Source organism: Nelumbo lutea, chromosome 1 (assembly GCF_056320005.1).
Source record: "Nelumbo lutea isolate HS-2025 chromosome 1, American lotus-T2T, whole genome shotgun sequence".
Classification (NCBI taxonomy): Eukaryota; Viridiplantae; Streptophyta; class Magnoliopsida; order Proteales; family Nelumbonaceae; genus Nelumbo; species Nelumbo lutea.
The window spans coordinates 153,043,223-153,069,980 of NC_142684.1; the positions used below are offsets into that span (position 1 = coordinate 153,043,223).

Sequence of the window (26,758 nt, forward strand, 5' to 3'; positions counted from 1 at the left end):
GTTTTGACTTTTAAGTCATGGGACGAAAAACCTAAGGATGCGGTTGCTCAAAACCAGGAATGCAGGGTCTCACCAAAACCATGCGACCCCGGTGAGAAACGAAATTTTCATGTTTTTCTTTTCTCTGAACTCCATTAATGGCCGGTGAGAAGACACCACCGACCAGATCGCCATGGATTCCAATGACCACAGCGACGATTGATTGCTGTAAGAGACCTATTTTTGGGTACTTATCTTTTCTCTTCTCTCACTCTCAACAAACATAAGCCGATAAGCGTGGCCCCTCAATGTCCACGTTTGTTGGGCCGCCAAAACCTAAAGGCTCTAGCCCACCAATCGTGGTTTCACCATCGCCGGATCTGCAGAGCAACAACGACAACAGGGGCATCAAAACCTCTTTCGTTATATGATACCGCTACAGGTAACTCATGAATCCATATCGCCGGAAATGGTAAAGCCCCTCAAAACCCAATATCTTATTCATCTCCACAAGCACTGTTCTGCATTGGGTTCTCACCATTATATCAGGTTTTCATCAGAACCAGACGTTTCTCCCGAATTCCATTTTTCGTCTCCCCCTCGGCAGGATTTCTCCAACTTAGTTTCTAAGGTCTGTGACATCTTACACCAGCTTCAGTGGCAACGCAGCCCTGAAATTAACCGTTTAAGTTCCAAACTGACGCCCCGTCACGTGGCCAGGATTCTGGAAATCCACAAGGACTCGCAATCGGCGCTTCAGTTTTTTTACTGGCTTTCTAAGAGACCTTCTTACAAACATAGTTTGGATTGTTTTGTTATCCTGCTAAATCGTCTTGTTCGTGATAGGCTCTTTGCTCCTGCAGATCATGTAAGGATACTGATGATCAAGACCTGTAGAAATGAGGAAGAGATGGCTAGGGTGATTAATTTTCTTGATGAGATCTGTGTCAAGGGATTTAGGTTTACACTATATACCTATAATACTCTACTGATTCAGTTGGGTAAGCTTGACATGGTTGGAGCTGCCCAAAATGTGTATAAACAGATGCTGAGCAGTGGGATAGAACCTAGTCTTTTAACGCTCAATACAATGATCAATATACTGTGCAAGAAGGGGAAGGTCCAAGAAGCCGAGTTGATTCTGAGTCGGATTTTTCAGTGCGATTTGTCCCCAGATGTTTTCACGTACACGTCTTTGATGCTTGGGCATTGCAGAAACCGTGATATAGATTCTGCTTTTGGGGTTTTTGATCGTATGATTAAAGAAGGTTGTGATCCAAACTCTGTGACATATTCTACTTTGATCAATGCACTCTGCAATGAAGGTAGGTTAGATGAGGCACTAGACCTGCTCGAAGAAATGGTTGAGAGAGGCATTGAACCTACAGACCATACATATACGGTCCCCCTTGCTTCACTGTGCAATGTTGGTCGTGTCAAGGAGGCATGTAACCTGGTGGCTGATATGAGGAGGAGGGGTTGTCGTCCAAATGTACATACTTATACCTCTCTAATCAGTGGATTGTCTCGATTAGGTGCAATTGAGGTGGCAATTGGATTGTTCCACAAGATGTTGATGGATGGATTGACTCCAAATACGGTTACATATAATGCCTTGATAAATGAGTTGTGTATGAGAGGAAGATTTGAATTTGCTCTCAAGATTTTTGATTGGATGGAGAGGCGTGGCTTGCCAAATACCCAAACATACAATGAGATTATCAAGGGGTTTTGCTTACTGGGGAAGATTGAGAAGGCAATGGTACTACTTAGTAAAATGCTAAAGGTGGGTCCCTCTCCAACAGTGATAACATATAACATCCTTGTTAATGGATACTGCAAAAAAGGCAACATGAACAATGCAGTGAGGCTATTGGATTTGATAAAAGAGAATGGATTGGAACCAGATGAATGGACTTATACTGAACTTGTCTCGGGCTTCTGCAAGGTAGGCAGGTTGGATTCAGCTTCTAAGTTTTTCAACAAAATGGTTGAACAGGGATTAAGTCCAAACTTGGTCAGTTATAGTGCTTTAATAGATTGCCACTGTAAAGAGGGGAAGGTAGATATTGCCTTGGATTTGATGGAGAAGATGGAGCAAAATGGTTGCTTCCTAAATCTGGAAACCTACAATGCTCTCATCAATGGTTTGTGCAAAGCAAACAAGTTATCCATAGCAGAGAAACTCTGTAATAAGATGGTAGAGCAAGGATTGTCACCAAATGTCATTACATACACGACTTTGATTGATGGGCTATGCAAGAATGGTGGGACAAGCCTTGCATTTAAGGTTGTTGATGAAATGAAAAGGAGGAATTGCCAACCAAATCTTCATACCTACAGTTGTCTTATATATGGGTTATGTCAAGAAGGCAAGGCAGAAGAAGCAGAGATGTTAATTACAGAAATGGAAGGAAAAGGACTGGTTCCTGATGAGGTTACATATACCTCAATAATTGATGGTTTTGTTATGTTGGGTAGGCTAGATCATGCATTCTTGCTTCTGAGGAAGATGATTAATGTTGGTTGCAGACCTAACTATCGGACTTTTGGTGTGTTGATGAAAGGTTTGCAAAAAGAGCATCAGTTTCTTGCAGGGGAGGGTGTGGACATACGCAAAGCAATGAATAGCTGCCACTTAAATGATAAGGATGTTAATACTGAAATATTATGTTGCCTCTTAGTAAGATTGTCAGAATATGATTGTGAGCCTACAATTGATACCTACAGTACTCTAGTGGTTGGTTTATGCAGAGAAGGGAGACCCTTTGGGGCAGATGAGTTGGTTAGAAACATGACAGAGAAGGGTTTACACCCTAATGCAGAAATATGTAATTCTCTATTAGTTGCTTACTGTAAGAATTTGAAAGTGGATGCTGCTTTAGGCATATTAAACACAATGGTAGTTAGAGGTTTTGAGCCTCATTTATTTATTTATAGAGCATTGATCTGTGCTTTATGCAAAGTGAGCAGAACAAATGAAGCTCAATTTTTGTTCGAAGGCATGCTTGAGGGACAATGGAATCCTGATGAGATTGTTTGGACGGTCTTGATTGATGGGTTACTGAAGGAAGGGGAGTCAGAGGTGTGCATGAAGTTTCTCCATATTATGGAATCTAAGAACTATGCCCTCAATTTTCAGACTTATGTAATCTTGGCTAGGGAAATGTCAAATCAAGACAGCTCTATTGAAAAAGATTGAATATCTGACAAGTTGAGTTTGAGAAGGGTATTCATCCATTAAGGTTCTGTACATGTTAATGGGTTAAAAAATCACATATCTCCTACAGAGACAGATGAAACCTGTCAAGACCACAAAAAATTTAATGATAATGGGTTTGTTCCTTTCTATCCACAAGATGTAAATTTAATTTTGAACATTGTATGCGGCTCCGCCATCTAATAAATGGTAAGCAGAATCATTTTTCCTTTTTACTAAGTGTCTATCTTTTTAAGTTTTAGCTCTCATGTCCTAATAAGGTTTGGACTTGTTTACTTTTGCTCCAGGTGAAAATGCTTAAGGTAATTGAAGTTTTTTTATTGCTTTTGTTTTGTGCCATTGCTTCAGTGCATGAAGGGAACAGTACTGAAATTTCTTAACTATGGAAAAGAGGGCAAAGTTTTGGCATATTGGCATGACAACTTGTTGAGGTACCATCTAAACATGAGTTATGTACTGCTAAACAAAGAAGATTGTTAGTTTATTACTTGTAATTTGCTTCTAAAATTTACATAAACAGAGATGTATGTGTAATTGTTAGAGTTAATGAAACCTGACTCTATGGCAAAGAAGGTTCTTCTAAACCACTATTCATATGTTAGTTGGTGCTCTCCTCTTCGAGTCAGAACAGTCTTCTTTCACTGAAGCCTATAGCTTCATATAAAATGATGAAACCATAAAAATACTTCTGGATCCGATGTCCAAGTCCTATCAAAATTTCATTAGGCTTAGGAAGATTAGAAAGCAGCAGCCTCAAAAACAAGGAACTAGAGAATCATCTATCAATCATTAAGTAGAACCTGAACTCTAGGCTTTAAACAACTGCTTGGAGACTTTCTTCATTGCAATTCTTGATGAGGAACAGCTCTATTACAAGTCTCTTGTTGCAGCAAGGATTATACAAGAATTGCATCTGTATGCCACCGTCCAATTTGCATTTTATTCCACTGATGGAGGGATAGAATTTTCTACTCCTTTCCATAGAGCTCATCCATATGATTGATCCACCATTTATTTTGTAATCACCATTAAAGTGTAGCTACTTCTATTTATCTCTTACTTTTTTGGCATCGACTTGGTTATTGGCTCTATTGTTGAAATTATTGTCCCACCATATCCTTGACATAAATAAAAACCACATTGATAAGCTCCTGGACGGAACTCCTTCCGTTCTCTTAATTATTTGAAGAACAATTATAAAGATGTTAAAGAGAAGGAGGGGGATCTCAACTCCCTGATCTGTTCTCATTTGAGCTTATTTATAGCTTTCTTGCATCAGGACTCATTCACACCAAATGCATGCACAGTCAATAACTAACAATTGGTTGGGTAGCGTGGCTTCCTTATGTAGACTTATTTAATAAGAGGCTTGAAGAGATTGGCTGCTCTTGGGCTCTCATCCCAACTTGCTCGAACTGCTTGGAATGGGCTTGGGCCATCTTCTCTTGGGCTGCTTCTCCTTTTAGACCTTGGTCCTTATATTGTTTCACCCTCCTTAAGAACTTGTCTTCAAGGTTCGCATTGGGAAATTGGCTTTAAAGCTTCGAATAATCCTCGCAGGTGGAATCAACAGGTGGAAGGCTACTCCAAGCAACTAGAGCATGCTTGATAGTCTTTTATCCCACCTTGATCTAGCGAATGCCTATCTGCTATGTCTCTACAAGAAGTTCTTCATCATCTAAAAATTTTCTAGGTAGTGTCGGGTAGGCTACTAGAGGAGGGCCCACACAAAGCTTTAGAAGAGAGACATGGAACATTAGGTGCAATTTTGAAGGAGGAAGGTCTAGACAATAAGCCACCTGTCCAACTTGTTTCACCACACGAAATGGACTGGGCTGGCTTCTGCCAAGCTCATTGAGGTAGTGATGACTGCTGATATGGTTGCAACTTGAGATATACCAGATCTTCGACATTAAATGTCTGCATTTTTGGTCTCATATATTGCCTTCATTCTTTGTTGGGCCCTATGTAAATGCATCTTGAGAGATTTCAGTAGAAAGCATAAATAAAGAAAAATAAGAGAAGTAAGAATAAAAAGATAGTAGAAAGTTCTTGGAGAAGAAGAGGAAGAAGAAAGAAGTTGGGAGAAGAAAGGGGTGACAAAAAGTGTTCTGACCACCCCACACATTAATATTTACATTAAAAGCTAAAGATGTGTACAATGGCAATAATGCCCCCACTAAGGCAGCTGTAAGTAGAACCACTAAAAATAAGATGAAAAAAGGTGTTGTCCCAACAATAGATAATAATAAGAAGAAACATAACAAAACATAAGCTGTCAACAATTTCAATACGGTATCTCTTGTAGACAATTGGGTGCCCACTTCTGCCTCTGCTGACAATCCTTTTTCACAAGGTAGGATTCCTGGCAGTTCCATCCCATATAAGACAGTAAACGGTGTTGTGCCGGTTGACACCTGAAAGGAGGTGTTGTACCATATTCGGCCCACGATAGCCACTAGGCTCACTACTTGGGCTTTTCTCTAATCAAACATCTCAAATATGCTTCTAGTCAGTTCACTACTTCTGATTGTCCATCCATCTGTGGTTGGTAACTAGTAGTGTGCAATAGATCCACTGCTTGTGCTTTAAAGTAGGCTTCCCAAAAATGACTCACGAAAAGATCCCTGTTAGTCAAAATAGTGTTGGGTGTGCCATGAAGCTTGGCTATCTCTTGAATGTAAGCACATGCCACCAACAGAGCTGTAAAGGGGGATGGAGAAGAGCAATAAAATAAGCATACTTGCTCAACCAATCCACCACCACCAACACTATGGGATTACCAGCCGATTTGGGCAGCCTGGTGATAAATAAAGTTCATGGTGATGTTATCCCGCACCTTTTTAGGAATTGGCAAGGGTTGCAACAATCCAGCTGGAACACCGAGTATTATACTTGTATTGTTGGCAAACATGACATTGAGCCACATAGTCCCAAACTATCTTCTCCATCCCTTTCCAATAGTAGTTTTGGGCTTGCTGTCTATAGGTGAGAACACTGGAATACCATGGAAGAGCTTCAATAACTCCTTATGGTAATCAGATTTGCTGGCTACTACCAAACAACCCTTTTGGGATAAGGTGGAGTCAACTACAACATATCCTGGGTTTGTTGTAGGGTCTTTGGTGCATTGTGCTTGAATATGGGCCAAACCAAGATCTTGTTGGGCTTCAAGCTTCAGCTTATCTAGCAAAGGGTATTGAAGCCAAGACACACCCATCATATAGAACTCATCCTGTGAAAGGGCACCTGCTACAACATTAGAGGGCCCGTGCTTGTATTCTATTTTAAAGCCATAACCAAGTAATTTGGAGGCTCACCTTTGTTGCTTCGGGCTCGAGATTCTTTGCTCCAATAAATGTTTAATGCTCCAATGATCCCTAAATACTATGAATGTGTTACCCGAAAGATAGGCCCACCACTTTTGGATGGCAAGCACGATGGCCATTGATCCCTTTTCATAGGTCGACTTTAATTGAGTTGTTGTGTCAATGCTTTGCTGAAATAGGCCAATGGTGATCATTGTTGCATCAGGACTACCTCAATCCTTTTCCCGTATGCATTAGTTTCCACTATGAACTCCTTGGAAAATGTTGGTAATGCTAGAGTGAGCAGGGATAGAGGTGTAAAACAAACCCTTCCTGCTGCCCACGCAAAGTGCGGGTTGTGTTGTGCTGGCCCGCGGGCCGTGCCGCCCTCCCTAGTGATAATTTGGGGGGTCAGCCCGGCACGGCCCACGACCCAAGTATGTGCTGGCCTAGGCCGTACCGTGGGCCTGGGCCATAGGCCGTATCGTGGGCCTGGGCCATAGGCCGTATCGTGGGCCTAGACCTGGCCAGACGAGACCGGATCTGCTCCTCACATAGGGCGCCTCACACGGGCCTCACATGCACATCTTACCATGCATTGGGAACATCTCCCACACTTATAAATTATTATTCACGGGAGATGTTCCCAATGCACAGTGGATGTGCATGTGAGGCGCCCAAGTGTGAGGAGCAGATCCTGTTCCGAGCTAGATTGTTCTTTTTTTGTTTTTGACATTTTTTATTTTTATTTCTTTGTTAAGTAGAACTAAAATATTTAACTTTCCTTTGGGAACTATTTGAAAAAATAAGAAATCTAACAAAGAAATGAAAAAAATACTTAACCAAATAAGAAGTCAAAGAGACAAAGACTCAAAGTGAATAACAAATTGGAAGAAAAATAGGAATTTATTTCATTTAAATTTGAATGATACAAAGCATACAATGGTTGGATGAATGAAATAAATTAATAAAATATAAAAGATACAATATAGTTACAAATTGAAAATAAAAAATTACGTTATTAAAAAAATATCAAATAAATTAAATAAAATTAAAATAAAGTTTACAATAATTTGAAAAAATGCTATACAACTATTGAGTATACAAAAAATATTGACTTTATCATTTTCTTCTATTTGCTCTTGACTTTGATCATTTGCTTTAGGTGAAACATCAGGTGTAGTGTCATGCCCTCTTTTGTCTTGTAATCCATCTTCAACATCCAATCAATCTTTAAAACAGATGCACATCTCTAGACTTTCATCATTCATACAACTTTTCTTGTCGTCCGATACCCTAGTACCTATACTAAAACAAGACTCCGATGGAACTGTAGACACTGGAGGGGTTAGTAGATCACATGCTATGGTGGCGAGAACTGGATAATTTTTTGCATGTTCACTCCAGGCCAAAATATCAAGATTATTTGTTCCCTCCAAAGTGAACAAAGAATCACCTAAAGTAAAAAAAAAATTGCTTGTAAATAAAAATTAAGTTCAGTAAATGAACTTGTTGCATGCTATGGTGGCGAGAACTGGATAATTTTTTGCATGTTCACTCCAGGCCAAAATATCAAGATTATTTGTTACCTCCAAAGTGAACGAAGAATCACCTAAAGCAGAAAAAATTGCTTGTAAATAAAAATTAAGTTTAGTAAATGAACTTGTTGGCATGGCAGTGGATTTCTACCTCTTACTTATTAAATAAAAAAGTTTTTCTCTTCCACTAATGGACTCAAGTTCAGAAGTAGAAGATGTAGATATACAAGTTATAGAATTTTTTTTTATTCTCTGTTACTTCAAATTCATATAAACTATACATTTCAAATAATAAACTATTAATTTCTTTTTTTTTTATTTCCAATTTCAATATTCATATTTTCACAATATGTTTCAAGTAAAATATCTAAACCATCTTTCATAATCCTGGGATCTAATATTGTAACTAAGCAATAACGAGTTGAAATGTTTTTCCAATATTTTTTAAATTTATTTTCCATTATATCAATAATACTTTTAAATTGTGGATTCTTTCTATATTTTGCAAAACAATCACCAATCATCATTAATCGATAAGCTAAATTACAACTAGTTGGATGATAATTACCTGATAATTCATTAGTTGCATCATAAAAATGTTTTAAAAAATCTCTTATACGAATTGCCATTTCCCAATCTTCTTCAAATATAATATTTGTAGGCACTTTTGCATTATAAAAATCACTAAGAATTTGTTTGTGAGAAATACAACTTTTTAACATAGCATAGGTAGAATTCCATCTATGTTTAACATCTAATGTAAAATGTTTATATTTTAAACCATAATTTTGACATAAATATTTAAAGTCTTGTTTTCTTGCACCAGAACTTTTAATATATATAATACAATTTTTAATTTTAGAAATATGAGTAGAAATAATATTTCAAGCATCCTGAATACATAAATTTAAGATGTGACATGCACATATGACATGAAATAATTTACCATTTAAACATGGTTTTACTTGAGATTTTAAAATATTTATTGCTAAATCATTATTACTAGCATTATCAAAACTAATAAAAAATAATTTATTGTTAATTCCATAAGCATGTAAAGTATTTAAAATACTTGCAGCAATAGCTGGGCTAGAATGTGGCCATTCAACCCTAGTAAAACTTGAAATTCTTTTATTTAAAAGCCAATTTTCATCAATAAAATGACCGGTAACACAAATATAACTTATGTTAAATTTAGGAGTCCAAATATTAGAAGTAATTATAACCAAGGTTCAAAGTATTGATACGTATCGGCTTGTATCGACCGATATGTATCGTATCAGAGCCTTCCCAATACGCCCCTACAAGGGGTGTTTTGGGTTGGCAATGGGTTGGCAAGTGGTTCAGGGGGTAGACCGGCCTTAAACCGGCCCCTCTGAACCATATTAAAAAAAATAAAAAATAAATAAAAATAAGGAGTATCGATACAACCCGATACGCCCTACTGGCGTATGACCTTATATCGATACTTAGAACCTTGATTGCAACTTTAGAATTAAGATCTGATAACATATAAATTAAATTTTGTTTATATGAATAAAAAAATTTTGAAGCATATGATCTAATAGTGTTCCTAGAAACTTTTTCAAATTGTGGATTTACAAAATTACATAACCATTTTTCAAGTTTAGTATCTTTAGCTAACAAAAATGGTTGTTCAGCATGTACAATGTATTTTGCTAATTATTGCCTCATTTTTTCTTGAGAATATTTAAAAGTACTAAAACCCCCGCCTTATTTGTGTTTGTGTTTCTCTCCATTCTTCTTCTTTCTCATGGGTGAGCAAATGTCTGCCCAAATGTCCAATACTACTCTTGCTACAATAGCTAAAGTCTTTCCTACATTTTTGGCAAACAACTCTTTTTCCCTTCTCTTGAACTTCCTCTACTTTAAATATTTTCCAAACCGGGCTATTCAACTTAGTGACCTTTTTCTTTCCCCTAGTATCAGTATTAGGGGTGGAAGTTCCATCAATATCAATAGCATCCATATCGATGCTAACACTACCATGCTGCGACTGAATATCATCGACATTGAACATGTTGGGGAATTGGTTTTGGGAGGAGCCGTCCATTTTTTTTTTTAATTCTAAAAAATTAAAAATTAATTTAATTGCACTTACTCGGATTGTCGATTTGGAATCCCAACTTGATTTCAATGGTTGAAGCTTTTCAACTCCAAGAGTCCAAGCTTCTCAAATTGCTAACTTGAGATATTTGAGCTGTTGAGCAAATCTTCTTATTGAAACTTCAATAAAGTTGGTGTGATGAGAATGGTGGAGGATAGGACTATTTATAGGAATTGAAAATAATTCAATTGCCCAAAATACCCTAAAAACTAGCAATTTTTTAGTTGTTGGGAGGGGTATTTTGGTCATTTTAAAGTTATTTATCACTTTACCCAAAATGCCCCCCAAACTGGCTATTATATAGTTGTCGGGGGCATTTGTGTCATTCTTTCTCCCCCCCAAAACCAAAACAATAAATACCCCCTTATATAGCTGTTTATAGCTGTTAGGGGGGTATTTCTGTAAAAAAACCCTAGAAAACTGAATCGGGTGGGCTGAGCGTGGCTCACTACGGGCCCGTAAGTTGCACTATGCCGGTCCGTGACGGGCCATGCCCGCGTGCCGTGCCACCACATGGGCCGCGAGCAACACGACATGCACAGTCTTGTTGTGCCATGCCAGCCTGTGGACTTGGAACCCCAGGCCCAACACGGCCTGGACCATCGTGCCGGACTTGGGACGACCCTTGTGCTGGGCCATGGGCGGCACAACCCGATTTACACCTCTAGGCGGGGAGGACATTGCATGCATGTGGGCCTAGAAGTAGGGGTGGATATGAGTTGAGCTGAGCTGAGCGAAATATTAGACTATTTGGGCTCGACTTAGTAGAAAAGCATAAGGCTTGAGTTCAAGCTTGAGCTTGATTTGAGCTAGAAATACTAGTTTGAAATTCAGCTCAACTCAAAAGCTCATATGTTCGAGCTCGAGCTCGATAGTGAGCCAAGCCTACTTGAGCTTGAACTCAATACTTAAAACCACAAAGGCACATTAAAATTGATTGCTCTCATCAAATTAAGAACAATTTGCTTATTTAACATTTAAAACTAATATATATATTGGATTGCACCAATTGAGTTTTTCACGAGCCAAGCTTGAATGGCTTGTGGCTATGAATCCACCCTTACCTAGAAGGCTTGTTCAGCTTGTTCTCCCCATTCAAAAGAGATAATAAGAAATTGTGTCAAGGGTGTAGTCTGTACTCCATACCCCTTGATAAACTGGCGGCAATACCCAATTAAACCAAGAAAACCTCGCAAGGCTTTCTGAGAAGTGGGCCGGGCCTAACTGGTTATGCCAGCTACCTTCTCAAGGTCTGTTTTTGCACTTTACCCCCCTCATATAATATGCCCTAGGTGCTGAATCTGGTCTGAGTCTTACAATGGAAGTCTGGAAAGGCTGGGATAGGCCTCACAAAGCATATGGTGGCCTCACCAAATATCAGCTTAAAACCTGATGATCTTGCCATCCCCTATGCTGAACTAATGCAATTTAAGAACAAATGCAGGGTTCAGGCAATACCTTCGCAAGGGTGGATGGCTAAGAAAGTAAGAAACTCAAGTGATGGAGAGATTAGGATTTAGGAGCCACCCTTGCTAATAGTACACTCACTATATTTGCTGCTGATTATAAAGGCCCAAAGAGAATTTGAGCCCTTCATCATTCTCCAATGTCACTTACCAAGCAAGACAATATTCTTTTTCTCAATGTGGCCCAATCCCAAACCACCTTTCTTTGGCTCTATCTCCCAGTTGACTAGGTATTCCTTTTTCTTTCCTTCACTCCTATCCCACAAGAAGCTCCATTGAAGCTTCTCCAGGTAGTTTCTCACCTTAGTTGACACTTTAAACATCGATAGGAAATAAATGGGAAGAGTGAAGAGCCTTGCTTTCATCAAAGTGAGTCTACCCTCTTTTGAAATATAGTTTTTCTTCCTAGTGTACAACCTCTTTTCCTTTCACGCTTTTCAATTACAAGGTCCTAGAAGCTAGTGTTCTTTGGATTTCCTCACAAGGGCATCTCCAGATATTTGATAGGCCACTGTTCAATGTTGCATCCAAATATATATTTTAGGTTATTCAGGAGTTGGTGAGCAGTGTTAATTCCAATGATGCTACTTTTCTCCAGATTTGTTTTCAGCCCAGTGACAGTTCCAAAGCATCTCAATATTCTTTTCAGGGTAAGGAGATATTCAGCTTTTGCCTCAAGGAAAAAAAAGCGTAATCAGTGTCCTGGGGATGGTATGCATACTTATGAAATTTCTTTACTGATTCTAGAGTTGGAAATTCATGTGGGTTAAAAAAAATTTCTTGGATTGCCTCATGGTGGAAGTAGCTAAAATTCTTTTGTTCAAATAGCTATTGCCAAACATTTAAGGTGGAGTTCTAGATCCATGTCTTATTTCCATTTTTTTTTTGAAGGATAAAAAGGAAATTTTATTAAAACTGAGAAAGAAAGCAGTACATCTCAGAAAAATGGTTGTTTAGATGACAAACCAACTATATAACAAATTACACTGTAAATGACTCAAAATTACAGGGTTCAACTCTAGAGTACTCCAGAAATTCTCTATCAGATCTGACTTGTTCACTTGGTTTAATTCTGGAAGACTGAGAACCCAGGCTGCAATCGAATTGCTCACCCCAGCTAACAAGTTTTTGACATTCCTTGCCTTGTCCTCAAAGATCCTTCTGTTTCACTCTTTCTAGATGAACCAACATACAGCAAAAGGAATACAGCTCCACAAAATTTTGTCTTTCTTGCTTCCTCTGATTTTCGGCCATTTAGAAAATAACTCAGCTGGAACCATAGGATGAAAGACATTCTATCCAAACAGAAAGGAGAAAAACTTTCGCATGAAGTTTGCCACACTGCACGAGAAGAATAAATGGATGACTGTTTTTCCTCCTGATTATACATAAAACAGCAAATTGCTAGCTGCAAGCCTCTGGGTTTCAAGTGATCATAGGTTAAAATACTGTCATGTGCCACCAGCCAAGCAAAAGATTCCATCCTTGGGGGTATTGGGTTGCCCCACAGTCCTTCTACCTGATCTGAATTCCTGCCGTCTCTCAGTAAAATCTTATAGAAGGATTTTACTGAGAATCTTCCTTCTCTGCACTCTTTCCACCATAAGCCATCTGCTGCACCTATAGTGATATTTATATCTTCCAACTTCTAACTTCTCCAATAACATAATGCATTCTTCCACTTCTTGGTCCAACAAAGGTCTTCTGAACTTTGGGTTCCAAATCACTTTATCCCCTCTCCACTCGTAGTACTGCTCAATGGAAACTTGATGATCTGTCAGCTTGTAAAGTCTAGGACACACCACACACAACTTTCCCACCCCAAGCCACTCATCTTCCCAAAACCTTACCCTAAGGCCTTCCCCCACTTTGAACTTCACTAAGCCTCTGAACTCTTGATTGAAACTCATTATTCCTTTCCACACACTTACCCCATAGGAACTTCTTACCTCCCTAGATTCCCACCCAAACCTCACCACTCCACATTTTCCTACCACCACTCTTCTCCACAAAGCTTCCCTCTCACCATCTTGCCCAAACCTCCACAACCATTTCCCTAAGAGTGCTTTGTTAATTAATTTCACCCTTCTCAACCCTAAACCTCCTCCCTCCTTTTCTCAATTTTCCTTGCCACTTCATTGGGAACTTTTAATAGAGAAAGATAATATGTTGGTATTGCTAGACAGAGCACTCTTTATGAGTGTGATTCTCCCACTCAAAGATAATTTCTTGGCTTTCCAACTATCTAGCCTCTTCTCCGCCCTTTCTATTAAAGGTCTCCAGATACTGCTTGCTGTTGTTTTTGCTCCCACTGGCAGTCCAAGATAAGTGAAAGGTAGCTCCCCTACTTTACATTCCAGCACCTCTGCATATTGCCTCACTTTCTCCACACTTAGGTTCCCCACTCCTATCAGTAGACTTTTTTCCAGATTCACCTTCAGACCCATCAACATCTCAAAGTTGGCTAAAATAGCCCTAAGATTCAGCACTTGATTTGCTGAGGTGTCTAAGAATATTAATGTATCATCAGCGTATTGTAGGTGAGAGATACTTGGGCTTTCATTTCCAACTTTAAAGCTTTCTAACCATCCTCTCTGTGCTCCTCTCTTCATGAACAGATTTAGGGCTTCCATGACCATTACAAACATCAGAGGAGAAAGTGTGTCCCCTTGCCTCAGCCCTCTAGAGGCTTGGAAAAATTCTGATGACACCCCATTGATTAACAGTGAGAAAGAGGCTGATGATATTTACCCATATATCCACCCTCTCCACATCTCTCTGAATCCCATCAACCTTTGCATTTCCTCCAAGAATCCCCATTGAACATGATTGCAAGCCTTTTTAATGTCTAGCTTGCACACTAAACCTGGCCTTCCACTTCTTAATCTTGAGTCTATACATTCACTGGCCACCGGCACTCCATCCAAAATTTGCATCCCCTCTGCAAAAGCCATCTGAGTTTCCCCTGTCACCTGAATTACTTTTCTCAGCCTTCCTGCCAGCACTTTTGCCAATAATTTATTGGAGCTGCTTATCAAACTAATCGGTCTGCAAGTCTTTTATGTTCACAGCCCCACTTTTTTTCTGTAACAATGAGATGAATGTAGCATTTGCCCTCCTGTCAAGAGTTTTGGATTTCCAAAACTCCTTGTACATCTGCATGAAGTGCTCTTGCAAAAAGTACCAGCAACTTTTGATGAAATTAAAGTTGAAACCATCAGGCCCTGGTGCTTTGTCACCATTTATTTTTTTTTCAGATCCTCCTTTACCTCTCCAACTTCGAGATCCCTATCTAACCAATCTGCTGTAATGTTGTTTAGCTGATTTGGTGCTGCTAATATCTGATTATCAATCTTCTTTTTCTCTTGGAAGTTTCAATTTCATAGAATTACTTCTCTAAGCATTTGCTAGACCTGTTTAAATGGACTATTAACTATGAGGTTAGTCCATCTGAGGAGCAAAATCAAAATACGTTAGTCGTTAGATAGCAGGACAGATTTGCAGGGTAAGACCTCCCACTTCTTCTTCTTGGTCTAGACCAACCAGGGGACTAGGCAGACATTGGGCATGAAGTTAAGGTTGGCAGGCATATCCTGCAAGCGAAGTGCTGCTGTGCTGGTGGGAGGACAAGAGTATGCTAATCGAGTGGGGATGGCCTCTTCTCAGTTAAATCCTTTGCCTGTGGTCTAAGTGGCTCAAGGGTGTCTGGTTGTCCAGTGAAGGGAATCTAGTGCCCTATTCCTCGGTTTAAAATGTCCCTAATTTCCCTAATATTTCCATGACATATTTCCATTTCCATGGGTAGCGACATGAAATTTGACTGGAATCGGCATATTCCCCAGTTAACACTACCAGCACTATGTGGAGTATAAGAGATAGTTTCCATGACATGCATATTCCCCAGTGAAAACTACCAGCACTATATGGAGTACAAGAGATAGTATTATAAGTTGGTGATAATATTGTAGATATGAGGAGTAACAATGTTATTGCCTGCCTGACTTACATGATTACCACTTTGAGCTAACTAAATATTCATTTCAAGCAATGCTTTAAAACACTGAGGTGTGACGTGAGGCTTTCCACTACCTAGAGGCATGAGGTGTAGTTCAGAACGTAAGAGGCATAAGCCTTCCGAGTACAAAGAGGTATAAGCCTCCTTAAGAGGAGGGGGCATGAGGAGGAAGAAGAGAAAGAAAAATCTCATTTTTCTTTATTTTTAACAAAAGTCACATGTTAAGAAAAATGAAGATGCATAGCACTAGTTGAAGGGGGGGGGTCTTTCTTTCCCCTTATCTTCCCTTCCCTTCCCTTTCCTTTTCTTATCTTTCTTTTTCTCTTTTTTTCTTCTTCTCTTTCTTTCTGTTTCTTCCCCTTCCCTTTCTTTTCCTTTCCCCTCCTTTCCTGTTTTTTTTTCTTTTTCTTTTTTTTGTCATTTTACATGAGGTGTGCATGAGGCGTACACCTCATGAAAAAAGCGTATGAGGTGTACACCTCTTACACCTAAGGTATACGCCTCAGAGGTGTCAGCGCCTCTAGCATACACATTAGGGCATTTTGGGGGCACCTTGATTGGAGGCGCGCCTCCAGGCATATGCCTCCCACTACCTTTTAAAACACTGATTTCAAGTATGAAGTTAAATATTAGTTTTTCTTCATGTAATAGATTATTTAGTTGATATTCATAAAAAAATAGATTATTTAGTTGATCTATTACAACCATCTACATTTTCTGTTAGTTAAAGCTTGGTTTAACTCATTCTATCATGAAGCTTTGAATCTTAAGGTTTACAGGGCAACTCCTGAACATATTGTTTTGTCTATAACCTTAGTTAGCTTTGTTTAGTGGTTTGGAACAAGATAATAATTTAAAAAGGTGTGCCTATGCTTCTTTTTTTCATTTCATAAAATACCATTCTATATTTTGCATATTTACAATGTTTCCACTATGTCTATAATTTTTACAATATTTCCATATGATCATTCCGACATGTTTCTTGTATCTGGATGATCCACGTTTCCACCTACACCGACATTTTAAACTTTGATTCTGTTGAGGGCCCAGGAATAGGATCTCGTCACGGGTCAGTCCACGGGGAAAACTTCTTGTTTTCCCTTGTTCCTTCCTGCTCATGATGAACCTATCTTGGTGCCTTTGGTGATTTGTCCAAGAGATCACCAACTCTCCTAACTCACTCTTGATTGAATAATTTGATATTTCATTCAATAATGGGGTCTCCTTAAATAGGAGATTACAAGAGTCCTAATCAAGGGGAGTCTCCTTGCTGAATAAGGAGACTTCCAGTTCTATCTTGCTAAGGATAAGATAAGCTAATCCTAATCTGATAAGCTACTAACAAGATAAGATAAGCTAAGCTAATCCTAATCTGATAAGCTATTAACAAGATAAGATAAGAGATATGAACAAGCAAAATCAGCTAATCTAATCTAGATAAGGCTACTGTTGCCGAACTGGGTAGGTTGAGCATCACTGAATCCCTGCTACTGCTGGCGGTGGGCCCAGGGCCTGTTGCTGCCGGCGACGATGTTACGTCTTCCCAAGGAAGGCGTCCATAACATTACTCCCCTCCTGGACTACGAGCTTGTCCTCAAGCTCAAAAGATGGATATGTGGTTTGGAACTCTGCCAATGGGATCCATGTGGCTTTTGTTGGTGGTAGATCACACCATTCCACCAAGACTTCAAGGATTCCACGATTAAAACGAGAGCGGGTGACAGTTTTAGGCGGGGGGACCAGTTTGCCATCTTTCAAGGGTGGCAGGGAGGGAACTTGGTCTGGGGAAACACTCGTAAATGGTTTCAGCAAGGAGATGTGGAAGACATCATGAATTCGGCTAGTCTTTGGCAATTCCAGCTGGTAGGCCACACTACCAATCTGTCGCAGAACCTGGTAGGGCCCATAGAACTTAGGGGCCAGCTTCGGGGCAGCCTTGTGGCACAAGGAGCGCTGCCGGTAGAGCTGGAGCTTCAACCAAACAAATTGTCCTGGATCGAATGACAGTTCCCGGTGGTGCTTATCATAGTGGAGCTTCATGCGGAGCTGGGCCTGCTGTAAGCGAATGTGGACATCGGTGAGGAGGGCGTCGCGGTCCTATAAGGAGTGATCGACTGTGTCCAAGCGAGTAGATCCGGGCTCGTAGGACATCAAGCGGGGAGGATCCCTGCCGTAAACGACACGAAAGGGAGTCATGCCGAGGGAGGAATGGTAGGCTGTGTTGTAGCAGTACTCGGCCCAAGGAAGCCATTCGAACCACCGTCAAGGTTGATTGCCTACGAAACAGCGGAGATACATCTCGATAGTGCAGTTAACCACTTCCATCTGACCGTCGGTTTGTGGCCGGTAAGCTGATGAGTAGGCCAGGGTGGTGTCGTGTAGTTGAAGTAACTCTTTCCAAAAGGCACTAGTGAAGGCCGGGTCTCTATTGCTGACGATGGACTCCGACAACCCATGTAAGCGAAAGATGTGTAAAGAAGGCGAGGGCAACCGAAGTGGCACTGTACGGGTGTGATAGAGAAGCGGTTGACTACCACAAAGAGAACTGATTTGCCCCCTACCTTGGGAAGTCCCTCAATGAAGTCCATGGAGATGTCGGCCCAGATCTGCGATGGGATGGAAAGGGGCTGAAGGAGGCCTGTCGGGTGTAGGTTTTCTCATTTGTGCTGTTGGCATGTGGAGCAATTCTGGACAAAATCTCGAATAGAAGTCTTCATACCTCGCCAATGGAAATCAGTTTGGACGCGGTGTAGTGTTTTTTGAATGCCCTCATGGGTGGAGTTATGGATGCTGGTGATGATGGTGGGAATCAACGGGCAGTCTGCTGGAAGATGGACTCGTCCCTTATACAGTACCAACCCGTCGTGAAGTGACCAATCGGGGTCGGCCGTGCCGGTCTGGATCTTCTACAGTAAGAGCGACCATTCCGGGGACTGTAGTGCTACCTTCTTAATGTCGTCAAGCAGAGAGATCCGAGGTTGGGAAATGCTACATAGAACCATCGCGTATTCTTCTCGCCTAGACAAGGCATCAGCTACGCGATTAGAGGATCTCGCCTTATATTCCACCCGGAAGTCAAACCCGAGCAGTTTGCTAACCCAATGCTGTTGAGGGGAAGTGGTGAGACGCTGCTCTAATAGAGGCTGTAATGATCAGTTTTGACGATGAACGACCATCCCCACAAATACAGCCTCCAGTGCTGGATGGCTCGAGCAAGGCAGATTAGTTTGTGCTCATAGGCTGGAAGCTTCAGATGCCAGTCGGCCAATCTGCGACTGAAGAAAGCGATCGGGTGCCCTTGCTGTTGTAGTACGACCCCGATACCCACTCCGGAAGCATCGCACTTGACTGTAAATTCGAGGGTGAAATTAGGTAATTGCAGGACAGGGGTTGAAGACAGTGCATTTCGCAGTGATAGAAAAGCTTCATCAGCTGCGTCGTCCCACCAGAAGGAGTTTCTCTTCAACAGGTTGGTTAACGGGGCTGCCAACACTCCATAGTTCTGTACAAATTTGCGGTAGTAACCCGTTAAACCGAGGAACCCGCGTAAGGCCTTGGCGGATTGAGGTTTGGGCCATTCTGTTATAGCCTGAATCTTGGAACTATCAACTGTGACACCCTGCCCATGGATGATGTGGCCGAGGTAAAGAACCTGTCGTTCCCCGGAGCACTTGGACCGGGAATAAGCTGTGTTGGCGTAGGAGTACGAAAACGGTCCTCAAATGGTGGACATGCTCTACCCATGATTTGCTGTAAACGAGGATATCATCAAAGAAAACTAAAACAAATTTGCGCAGATGGGGCTGGAATACCTCGTTCATTAGTGCCTGAAATGTAGATGGTGCATTGGAGAGTTCGAATAGCATGACTAAAATTCAAAGTGGCCATGGTGGGTGCGAAAAGCAGTCTTCTTCACGTCACCGCGAGCCATGTGAACTTGGAAATATCCGGACCTGAGGTCCAACTTAGAGAAATACTGGGCACCATGCAACTCGTCCAGCAGTCCGTCCACAACGGGAATAGGGAACTTATCTTTGATCGTCCAGTCATTGAGTTCTCTATAGTCAACACAGAACCTCCATGTTCCATCCCGCTTCGCCACCAATAGAACCGGTGAAGAGAAGGGGGAGTGACTTTTGCGTATGATCCCTTGGTTCAGCATCGCTTACATTGTTTTTCTATCTCATCTTTCTGCAAGTGAGGGTAGCGATAAGGCCTAACAATGGCTGGTGCTGAACCCGCCACCAAAGGAATACGATGGTCGCAAGCTCGGGAAGGGGGAAGGCCCTTCGGTTCCTGGAACAGATCTGAAAACTTGGCGAGAAGTTTTTCCATGGCTGCCGGTTCTGTCTAGAGTGCATGAACCTGCGGTGTCTTTTCTTTAACCCTGCAACCGTGCCATGAAACTTGCTTGCCATTCAGGTGGAAGGTCATGGTGAGTGCGCTGAAGTCCCACAAAATCGGGCCTAGGGTAATTAACCATTTGACCCCGAGAACAATATCGAACCCATCCAATGGGAGTACAAATAAATCAACAAGAATTAGTTCAGAATTGATCTGTACTGGGACGTCCTTACAAATCCCTGGACTGTGAACTTTTTCACCATTTGCGACGGCTACCTGTAGTCACGGCCAGAGTTCCATTGGTAGTTTTAAGTGCAGGGCTGCATGTTCACTTATGAAGTTGTGTGTGCTCTTTGAATCGACGAGAATGCGCACCGGTTGACCTGCGATCTGTGTCTGTAACTGCATGGTCTGAGAGGTTTTAATACCGGTGATCGCATGGAGAGAGAGATCTGGTTCGAATGTGACCGGTTCCCCTTCCTCCTCCTCTTGCTCATCTATGAGAAGGCAAAAACGCCTCTTGCATCTATGTCTTGCCGAGTAGAGGTCATCATAGTTGAAACATTGACCTCTCGCTCGGCGCTTTGCCATTTCTGCCCTGGTCAAGCGCTTGATGGGAGGAGTGACCATGTTACTGCCTGTACTTGTCACTGCTCTAGAGGTGGTGGTCGTGGGAGGCTTCATTTCCCGACTGGTAGCAGAAGAGGGGGTCGTTGCTACTGGTCTTGGGGGCACCCACGAGTTCGGTGGACGACCCACATTAAAAATTCCGCGGCTGAGATGCAGCTTGCGCTCAAATGCGCGGGCTAAGTTCATGGCTGTGACCAAATTTGGGGGATTCTGCATCTCGACATCCACTCGCAGGGGTTCTGCTAACCCTGCTGTGGACATATCTACTTGCTGGTCTAGTCTTACGGAGGATGCCCTCGCGAGGAGGGTTTGGAACTGTCACTGGTATTCGGCAACTGTTTCGGTCTGTTTAAGGTTAATTAGCTCGTCCAGTGGGTTGTTGGTCAATGGGGGTTCGAACCGAAGAAGGCAATAGGATTTAAACTGGGGCCAACTGAGCTCGGGTTCTTCTTGCTCTAACCGATAAAACCAAAGCTGTGCTTCTTCTGTTAAATGAAAGGCGGCTAGGCTTACCTTGTCCCGGTCATTTCTCCGTTGATTCCGGAAGAACTGCTTGCAGCAATACAGCCAGCCTAGGGGGTCTCCGTTGCCGTTGTACGATGGGAACTTCAGCCTGTTGTACTTGGGGATGATGACTGCTCCATGGCTGACGGACTACTGTTCGCTGGAAGACTCCGGCAGATCTGGCTGGCGGTCGTTAGCTGCTGTCCCTCCGTCATAGTTCCTTTCCCTACTGGAAAGAAACATCTTCATTAGTCGCCGCAGTTCTCACACTTCACCTTTGATCTCACGAACTTCGGAGTTGGTCTCCACGAGTTGGTGCTCGAGGTCGTGGACCCTGGAAGGTAGCTGCTCCAGATCTCCCATGACGCCTTGCTCTGATACCAAGTTGTTGAGGGCCCGGGAATAGGATCTCGTCACGGGTCGGTCCACGGGGAAAACCTCCTGTTTTCCGTTGTTCCTTCCTGCTCGTGATGAACCTATCTTGGCGCCTTTGGTGATTTGTCCAAGAGATCACCAACTCTCCTAACTCACTCTTGACTGAATAATTTGATATCTCATTCAATGGAGTCTCCTTAAATAGGATATTACAAGAGTCTAATCAAGGGGAGTCTCCTTGCTGAATAGGGAGACTTCTAGTTCTATCTTGCTAAGAATAAGATAAGCTAATCCTAATCTGATAAGCTACTAACAAGATAAGATAAGCTAAGCTAATCCTAATCTGATAAGCTATTAACAAGATAAGAGATAAGAACAATAAGATAAGAACAAGCAAAATGAGCTAATCTAATCTAGATAAGGCTGCTGTTGCCGAACTGGGTAGGATGAGCATCACTGAATCCTTGCTGCTGCTGGCGGTGGGCCCGGGGCCTGTTGTTGCCGGCGGCGGTGGTACGTCTTCCCGAGGAAGGCGTCCATAACAGATTCCTCCCTCAAAAATCAACTTCTTAGTGTGGGCTATTGCTCTTGACAAGTGCCTTACCAAAAGCAACCTGGTTCAGAGGGGTATTTCCCTTTAAAATCTCAGGTGTGGTTTATGTGGTTGGATAGATGAATCGGTTGACCATCTGCACATTCATTGCCCGGTCTCTTGTGTGATCTGGCTCCACTTTATCAGAGCTGCTGGGGTAAATTGGGTGATGCCTGGCTTGGTGAAGGATGTGTTAAGAAGTTTATGCTTGCTGGATCTCTCTAAGGGCTTATTCATTTCCTCTTAATTCTTATCTCTTAAGAGGAATCTTTTAACTTTAAGAGAAAAATTGTTGTTCGTTTCCTCTTATCTCTTATCTCTTAAAGTGCAATCATACAACTTTTTGTTTTCCAATGATATTACCAAAAGACAAACAAAAATTCTCATATATGGGGTCAAAATGGATATTTGATCATTTTCAGAATTCACAACAACATTCTCTGCATTTAGAGTTCAGAGGAAAGAAAAGTTCACCAATACCAACATACCTCTTAATGTAATTATTGCACTTTCAGATGTCAGACTTCAGAGCAAACGAATAGGACCTGAGAAAGGCAAATGCATTTGGAAATCAATCCCTGCCGCAGACTTTCTCAGTGCTTTCTGTTAGGAAGTGTTTCATGGCTGTATTAATACCTGTGACTTGCTTCAAAGAAAAAGACCAACTTGGTGTTTGTCCCCCAACTGGTGCGTTATGTGCAACTTAAGTGGTGATGTGACAAGATTAGAACTGTAGCTTTAGTATACGGGGTCAAGAGGGCAAAGGAGTTGGGAATTGATAATCTAGTCATTGAGGGTGATTTGAGAACTGTTGTCAAATGGCTGAAGAAAGGGGAGGGGGTGACATGGGACCTGAGGAATGACTTTAGGCGATTTAAATGGTTAGCAAAGGACATGACTATCAGACTTAAGTGGGTGAGAAGAACTGCCAACAGCTTGGTAAATGGTCTAGCTAAGCAAGGGGTATAAGGAACTCAATTGTATTTGACTCACTTGTAATTTCTAGGTGGGGTCAGCTTTTCTATAGCTGTGTTTTTCTTCTCTTTTCACAACCTCTTGTTGTATTCATGCCTATTTTTTATTAATGAAATCACTAGCGGAGGGGGCGCTGTGTTGCAGGGGTTCGCTCATAAACTATCAGACTCGAGCTTGATTCGAATTAGAGACTTGAGCTCAAGCTCGAGCTCGGCTCAAGTCAAAAGCTCGGAAGTTCAAGCTCGGCTACCTTTGATTGCAGGTCTCTCAAGCAGCCTAGGTCTCCCTCAATTACCGAGGTGCCAAATTGAGGTCTCCCTCAGTTGTTGAAGTTTTGAGCTGAAGTTTCCCTAGTAGGCGAGGTGTCAAGCTAAGGTCTCCCATAGTTGACAATGTGCTGAGCTGAGGTCTCCCTCCGTGGTCGAGGTGTTATCCAGCTCGAGCTCGATTCAAATTAGAGACTTGAGCTTGAGCTCTTAAGTTTGAGCTCGGCTTGGTTCGAACTTAATTACCTTTGTCTGTAGATTCCCTAGTAGCCAAGATGCCAAGCTGAGGTCTCCCTCAATTGGATAGAGAGTGGCATTCTTGTAGTTTATAAGGAGAGAGATGGCATTCTTGTAATTTGTAAGAAAAAGAGAGAGTGGCATTCTTGTAATTTGAAAGAAAAAAAGCAAGAGAGAAAGAGTTAGTAGGAGAGAGTGACATTCTTGTAATTTGAAAGAAAAAAAGGAAAAGAGAGAGAGAGTTGGTAGAGAGTGGCATTCTTGTAATACCTATGAAAAAAGGCAAAAAATACTGTTAGATTTCATTTCCCTCATCCTTAGGCCTTCTTACGTACACATTTCAGCTTAATATAGTAGAGGGGGCCCTGCGTTGTGGGGGCTCACTCATAAATATCAAGCTCGAGCTTAATTCGAATTAGAGACTTGAGCTCGAGCTCGAGCTTAGCTCGAGTCAAAAGTTCGAGCTTGGTTACCTTTGATTGCAAGTCTCTCAAGCAGGTGAGGTGTCGAGCCGAGGTCTCCCTCAATTGTTGAGGTGCCAAACCGAGGTCTCCCTCAGCTACTGAAGAGTCGAGTTGAGGTTTCCCTAGCAGACGAGGTGTCGAGCTAAGGTCTCCCTTAGTTGACAAGGTGTCGAGTTGAGGTCTCCCTTAGTTGTCGAGGTTCTGAGCCAAGATCTCCCTTAGTGATTGAGGTGTCGAGCCGAGCTCTCCCTCAGTGGTTGAGGTTTCGTCTAGCTCGAGCCCGATTCGAATTATAGACTTCAGCTTGAGCTCAGAAGTTCGAGCTCGACTCGACTCAACTCGAACTCAATTACCTTTGATTGCAGGTCCCCTAGCAACCGAGATGCTATGCTGAGGTCTCCCTCAATTGGAGAGAGAGTGGCATTCTTGTAATTTGTGTGAGAGAGTGGCATTCTTGTAATTTGAAAGAAAAAAAAGCAGAGAGAGAGAGTGGGTAGAGAGTGGCATTCTTGTAATTTCTATGAAAAAAAGGCAAAAAATACTGTTAGATTCCATTTCCCTCATCCTCAGGCCTTCTTATGTACACATTTCAGCTTAATATATTTATATTTATATAGATTTCTGTGTTTCTGATAAAAAGAAATAGAAGTAGAAATCCTGAGGAGCTGATTAGTCTCACTGTGGGTAGATTGGGGTTCCGGATTTCAGTTGTAAATGAGTTCAGAAATCAGAACATGTTCCAGATTTTGAACACGTTGAATCTGTGGGAAATGCGACTCATTTTTTCCAGTCGGGGGTGTCCTGTGTTCCCCTTCCGGGTGTATGTTGTGTCTTTTCTGCAACAAAATTACTTTACCTTCCCAAAAAAAAGTCTTGCCTGGATGTGACAAGGCCTATATCTGGACCTGGGCAGGGCCTGCTAGGCCACCCATTGCCACTCCCACTTCCCCTCATTCGAGCCTTTCAAAATGTTCGGAATGCAGAGCAGCACTCTTCTCTTGTCAAATATTAATAAAATATCTTCGATGATGTTGATGAGGAAAAAAGAAAAGAAAAAGAAAAAAACTGAAAACGTATCCACACTTGATGCTATAGCACAATGTTGAGAGTTTATTTCTACCATGTTTAAGTAGCCATGGCCCAACCACATCAGGAGTGAGGGCCAGAAGGCCCAGAACCACCAAAATGAGGAGTTTTGACTAGTCAGTAAGATGGTTGGGTTCTCCAATCAAGGCTGGTGGAAGGGGGTTTTGGTTGATTTCTAGCGGTACTAGGCACATTCCATTCAGTGTTATATATATATATATATATATATATATATATATATATATTCATGACTGATATAAAATGGAACCTTCTAGTTAAGATGCTGACTTTCAAACCTTAGACACTTGTTTGCAGACTTTCTTTGATAGGGAATGGCTGAAATTCAGTGGTTTGATGCAAATATGGTGTCTCCAGAACTTTTTGTACCACAAGACACCTGAATTCATGTTTTTATGACTCATGAAATAAACAATCTGATTAGCTGTTATCCTGGCTTTCTTATGTTTTAACTGTGTTCCTCACTTGAACAGTTGACAATCTTAAGTGAATTCTATTCTACTTGTGGTGGATGTTAACACTATGGATGTTTGTGTGGTGCATTACTGCACTTGCTAGAGGACAAGCCCACCACCAAAGGTCCATGCAAAAGATCATGTTGTTTTTTTTTCCCTTCTCATCTTTCTTTCTTTCTGTATTACTACCACTGGTTTTGGAATTGCTGCACCTAGCCATCCAAGAAATTTTATTTGTCTGGTGGATAAAAGGAAAAGGCTCGACTCTTACTATGAGATCATATTGACTAGTTGGATATCCAAAACTTGTGGTCAAAATGATTCATTTTTTTTTGGTCAAAATGATTCATTCCATAGGAAACAGTTATTCACTGGGATCATACACCATGATTGGTGAAGCATACCCACCTTGTATGCGTGTAATTATGGTATATATGGATTGTAAAGATAGTCCATAGACAAAGGGATCTCTTAAATGACCACTAGTTGAACAACGAATCCTGCTTACTTTCTTTTGTCTTGTCAACCATGTTCTTTATGCATGTCAACTTGACAAGTTTTGTCTATAATAGCTTGTGTACCTTCACTTTTCTTTTTTGATCATTTTGTGCACCATCGCTTTAGCAACTGCACAGTCTGCACTTAATTTCTTTTTATACATAGCAATGAATATGGAATGACAATGACATTTATTACACCCTATCTTGCAGGACTGGATTTGATTTTGACACATCCATTGCATTATAGGAGATTAAAATTCTTCTTGGCCACTTTAAAGGATTGATTTTCATACAATGCCCGGAATTGGATTAAATGGCTAGCTGCTCAGGAGCTACAAGCACAAGTTATCCATCTTATACCATTTTTTCATTCATTTCACTATTAATGATAATATTGTTCATATTTTCCTTTAATCCAAATAATAATTTACTTACATCATGCAGACGCCATCTGTATATTTCATGATTCATCTCTTGATTTTAAATTCGGGATTGCAACTTTAACCTTTTGTCCGAAAGAAAATATTCTCTTTTTTGGCAAAAAAGGGAAAGTTCATATTAAAATATTAAAAGTCTACACCCAGTTCATTCAGAGGAAGTTGAAACCTCCTCTCTATTCCTTCCCTGCATACTCTTATTCTATGCTATGAGCTATAGA

General features: G+C 41.3%; 1 protein-coding gene across 4 annotated transcripts; it reads left to right on the forward strand.

The window, feature by feature from the left end:
* Positions 1–26,604, forward strand: LOC148878464 (uncharacterized). 4 transcript variants are annotated; one of them, XM_088955048.1, is made up of 4 exons: positions 1–421; positions 843–3,388; positions 3,487–3,630; positions 26,311–26,604. In XM_088955048.1, the coding sequence occupies exon 2, from the start codon at positions 860–862 to the stop codon at positions 3,179–3,181; it is 2,322 nt and encodes a 773-aa protein (XP_088811174.1). In that variant the 5' UTR covers positions 1–421; positions 843–859; the 3' UTR covers positions 3,182–3,388; positions 3,487–3,630; positions 26,311–26,604. The 4 variants fall into 4 exon arrangements, with proteins under 4 accessions (XP_088811174.1, XP_088811172.1, XP_088811173.1 ...); XM_088955056.1 differs by having other exon boundaries at positions 40–421; positions 3,548–3,630; XM_088955046.1 differs by having other exon boundaries at positions 7–3,388.
* Positions 26,605–26,758: the final 154 nt, after the last annotated feature.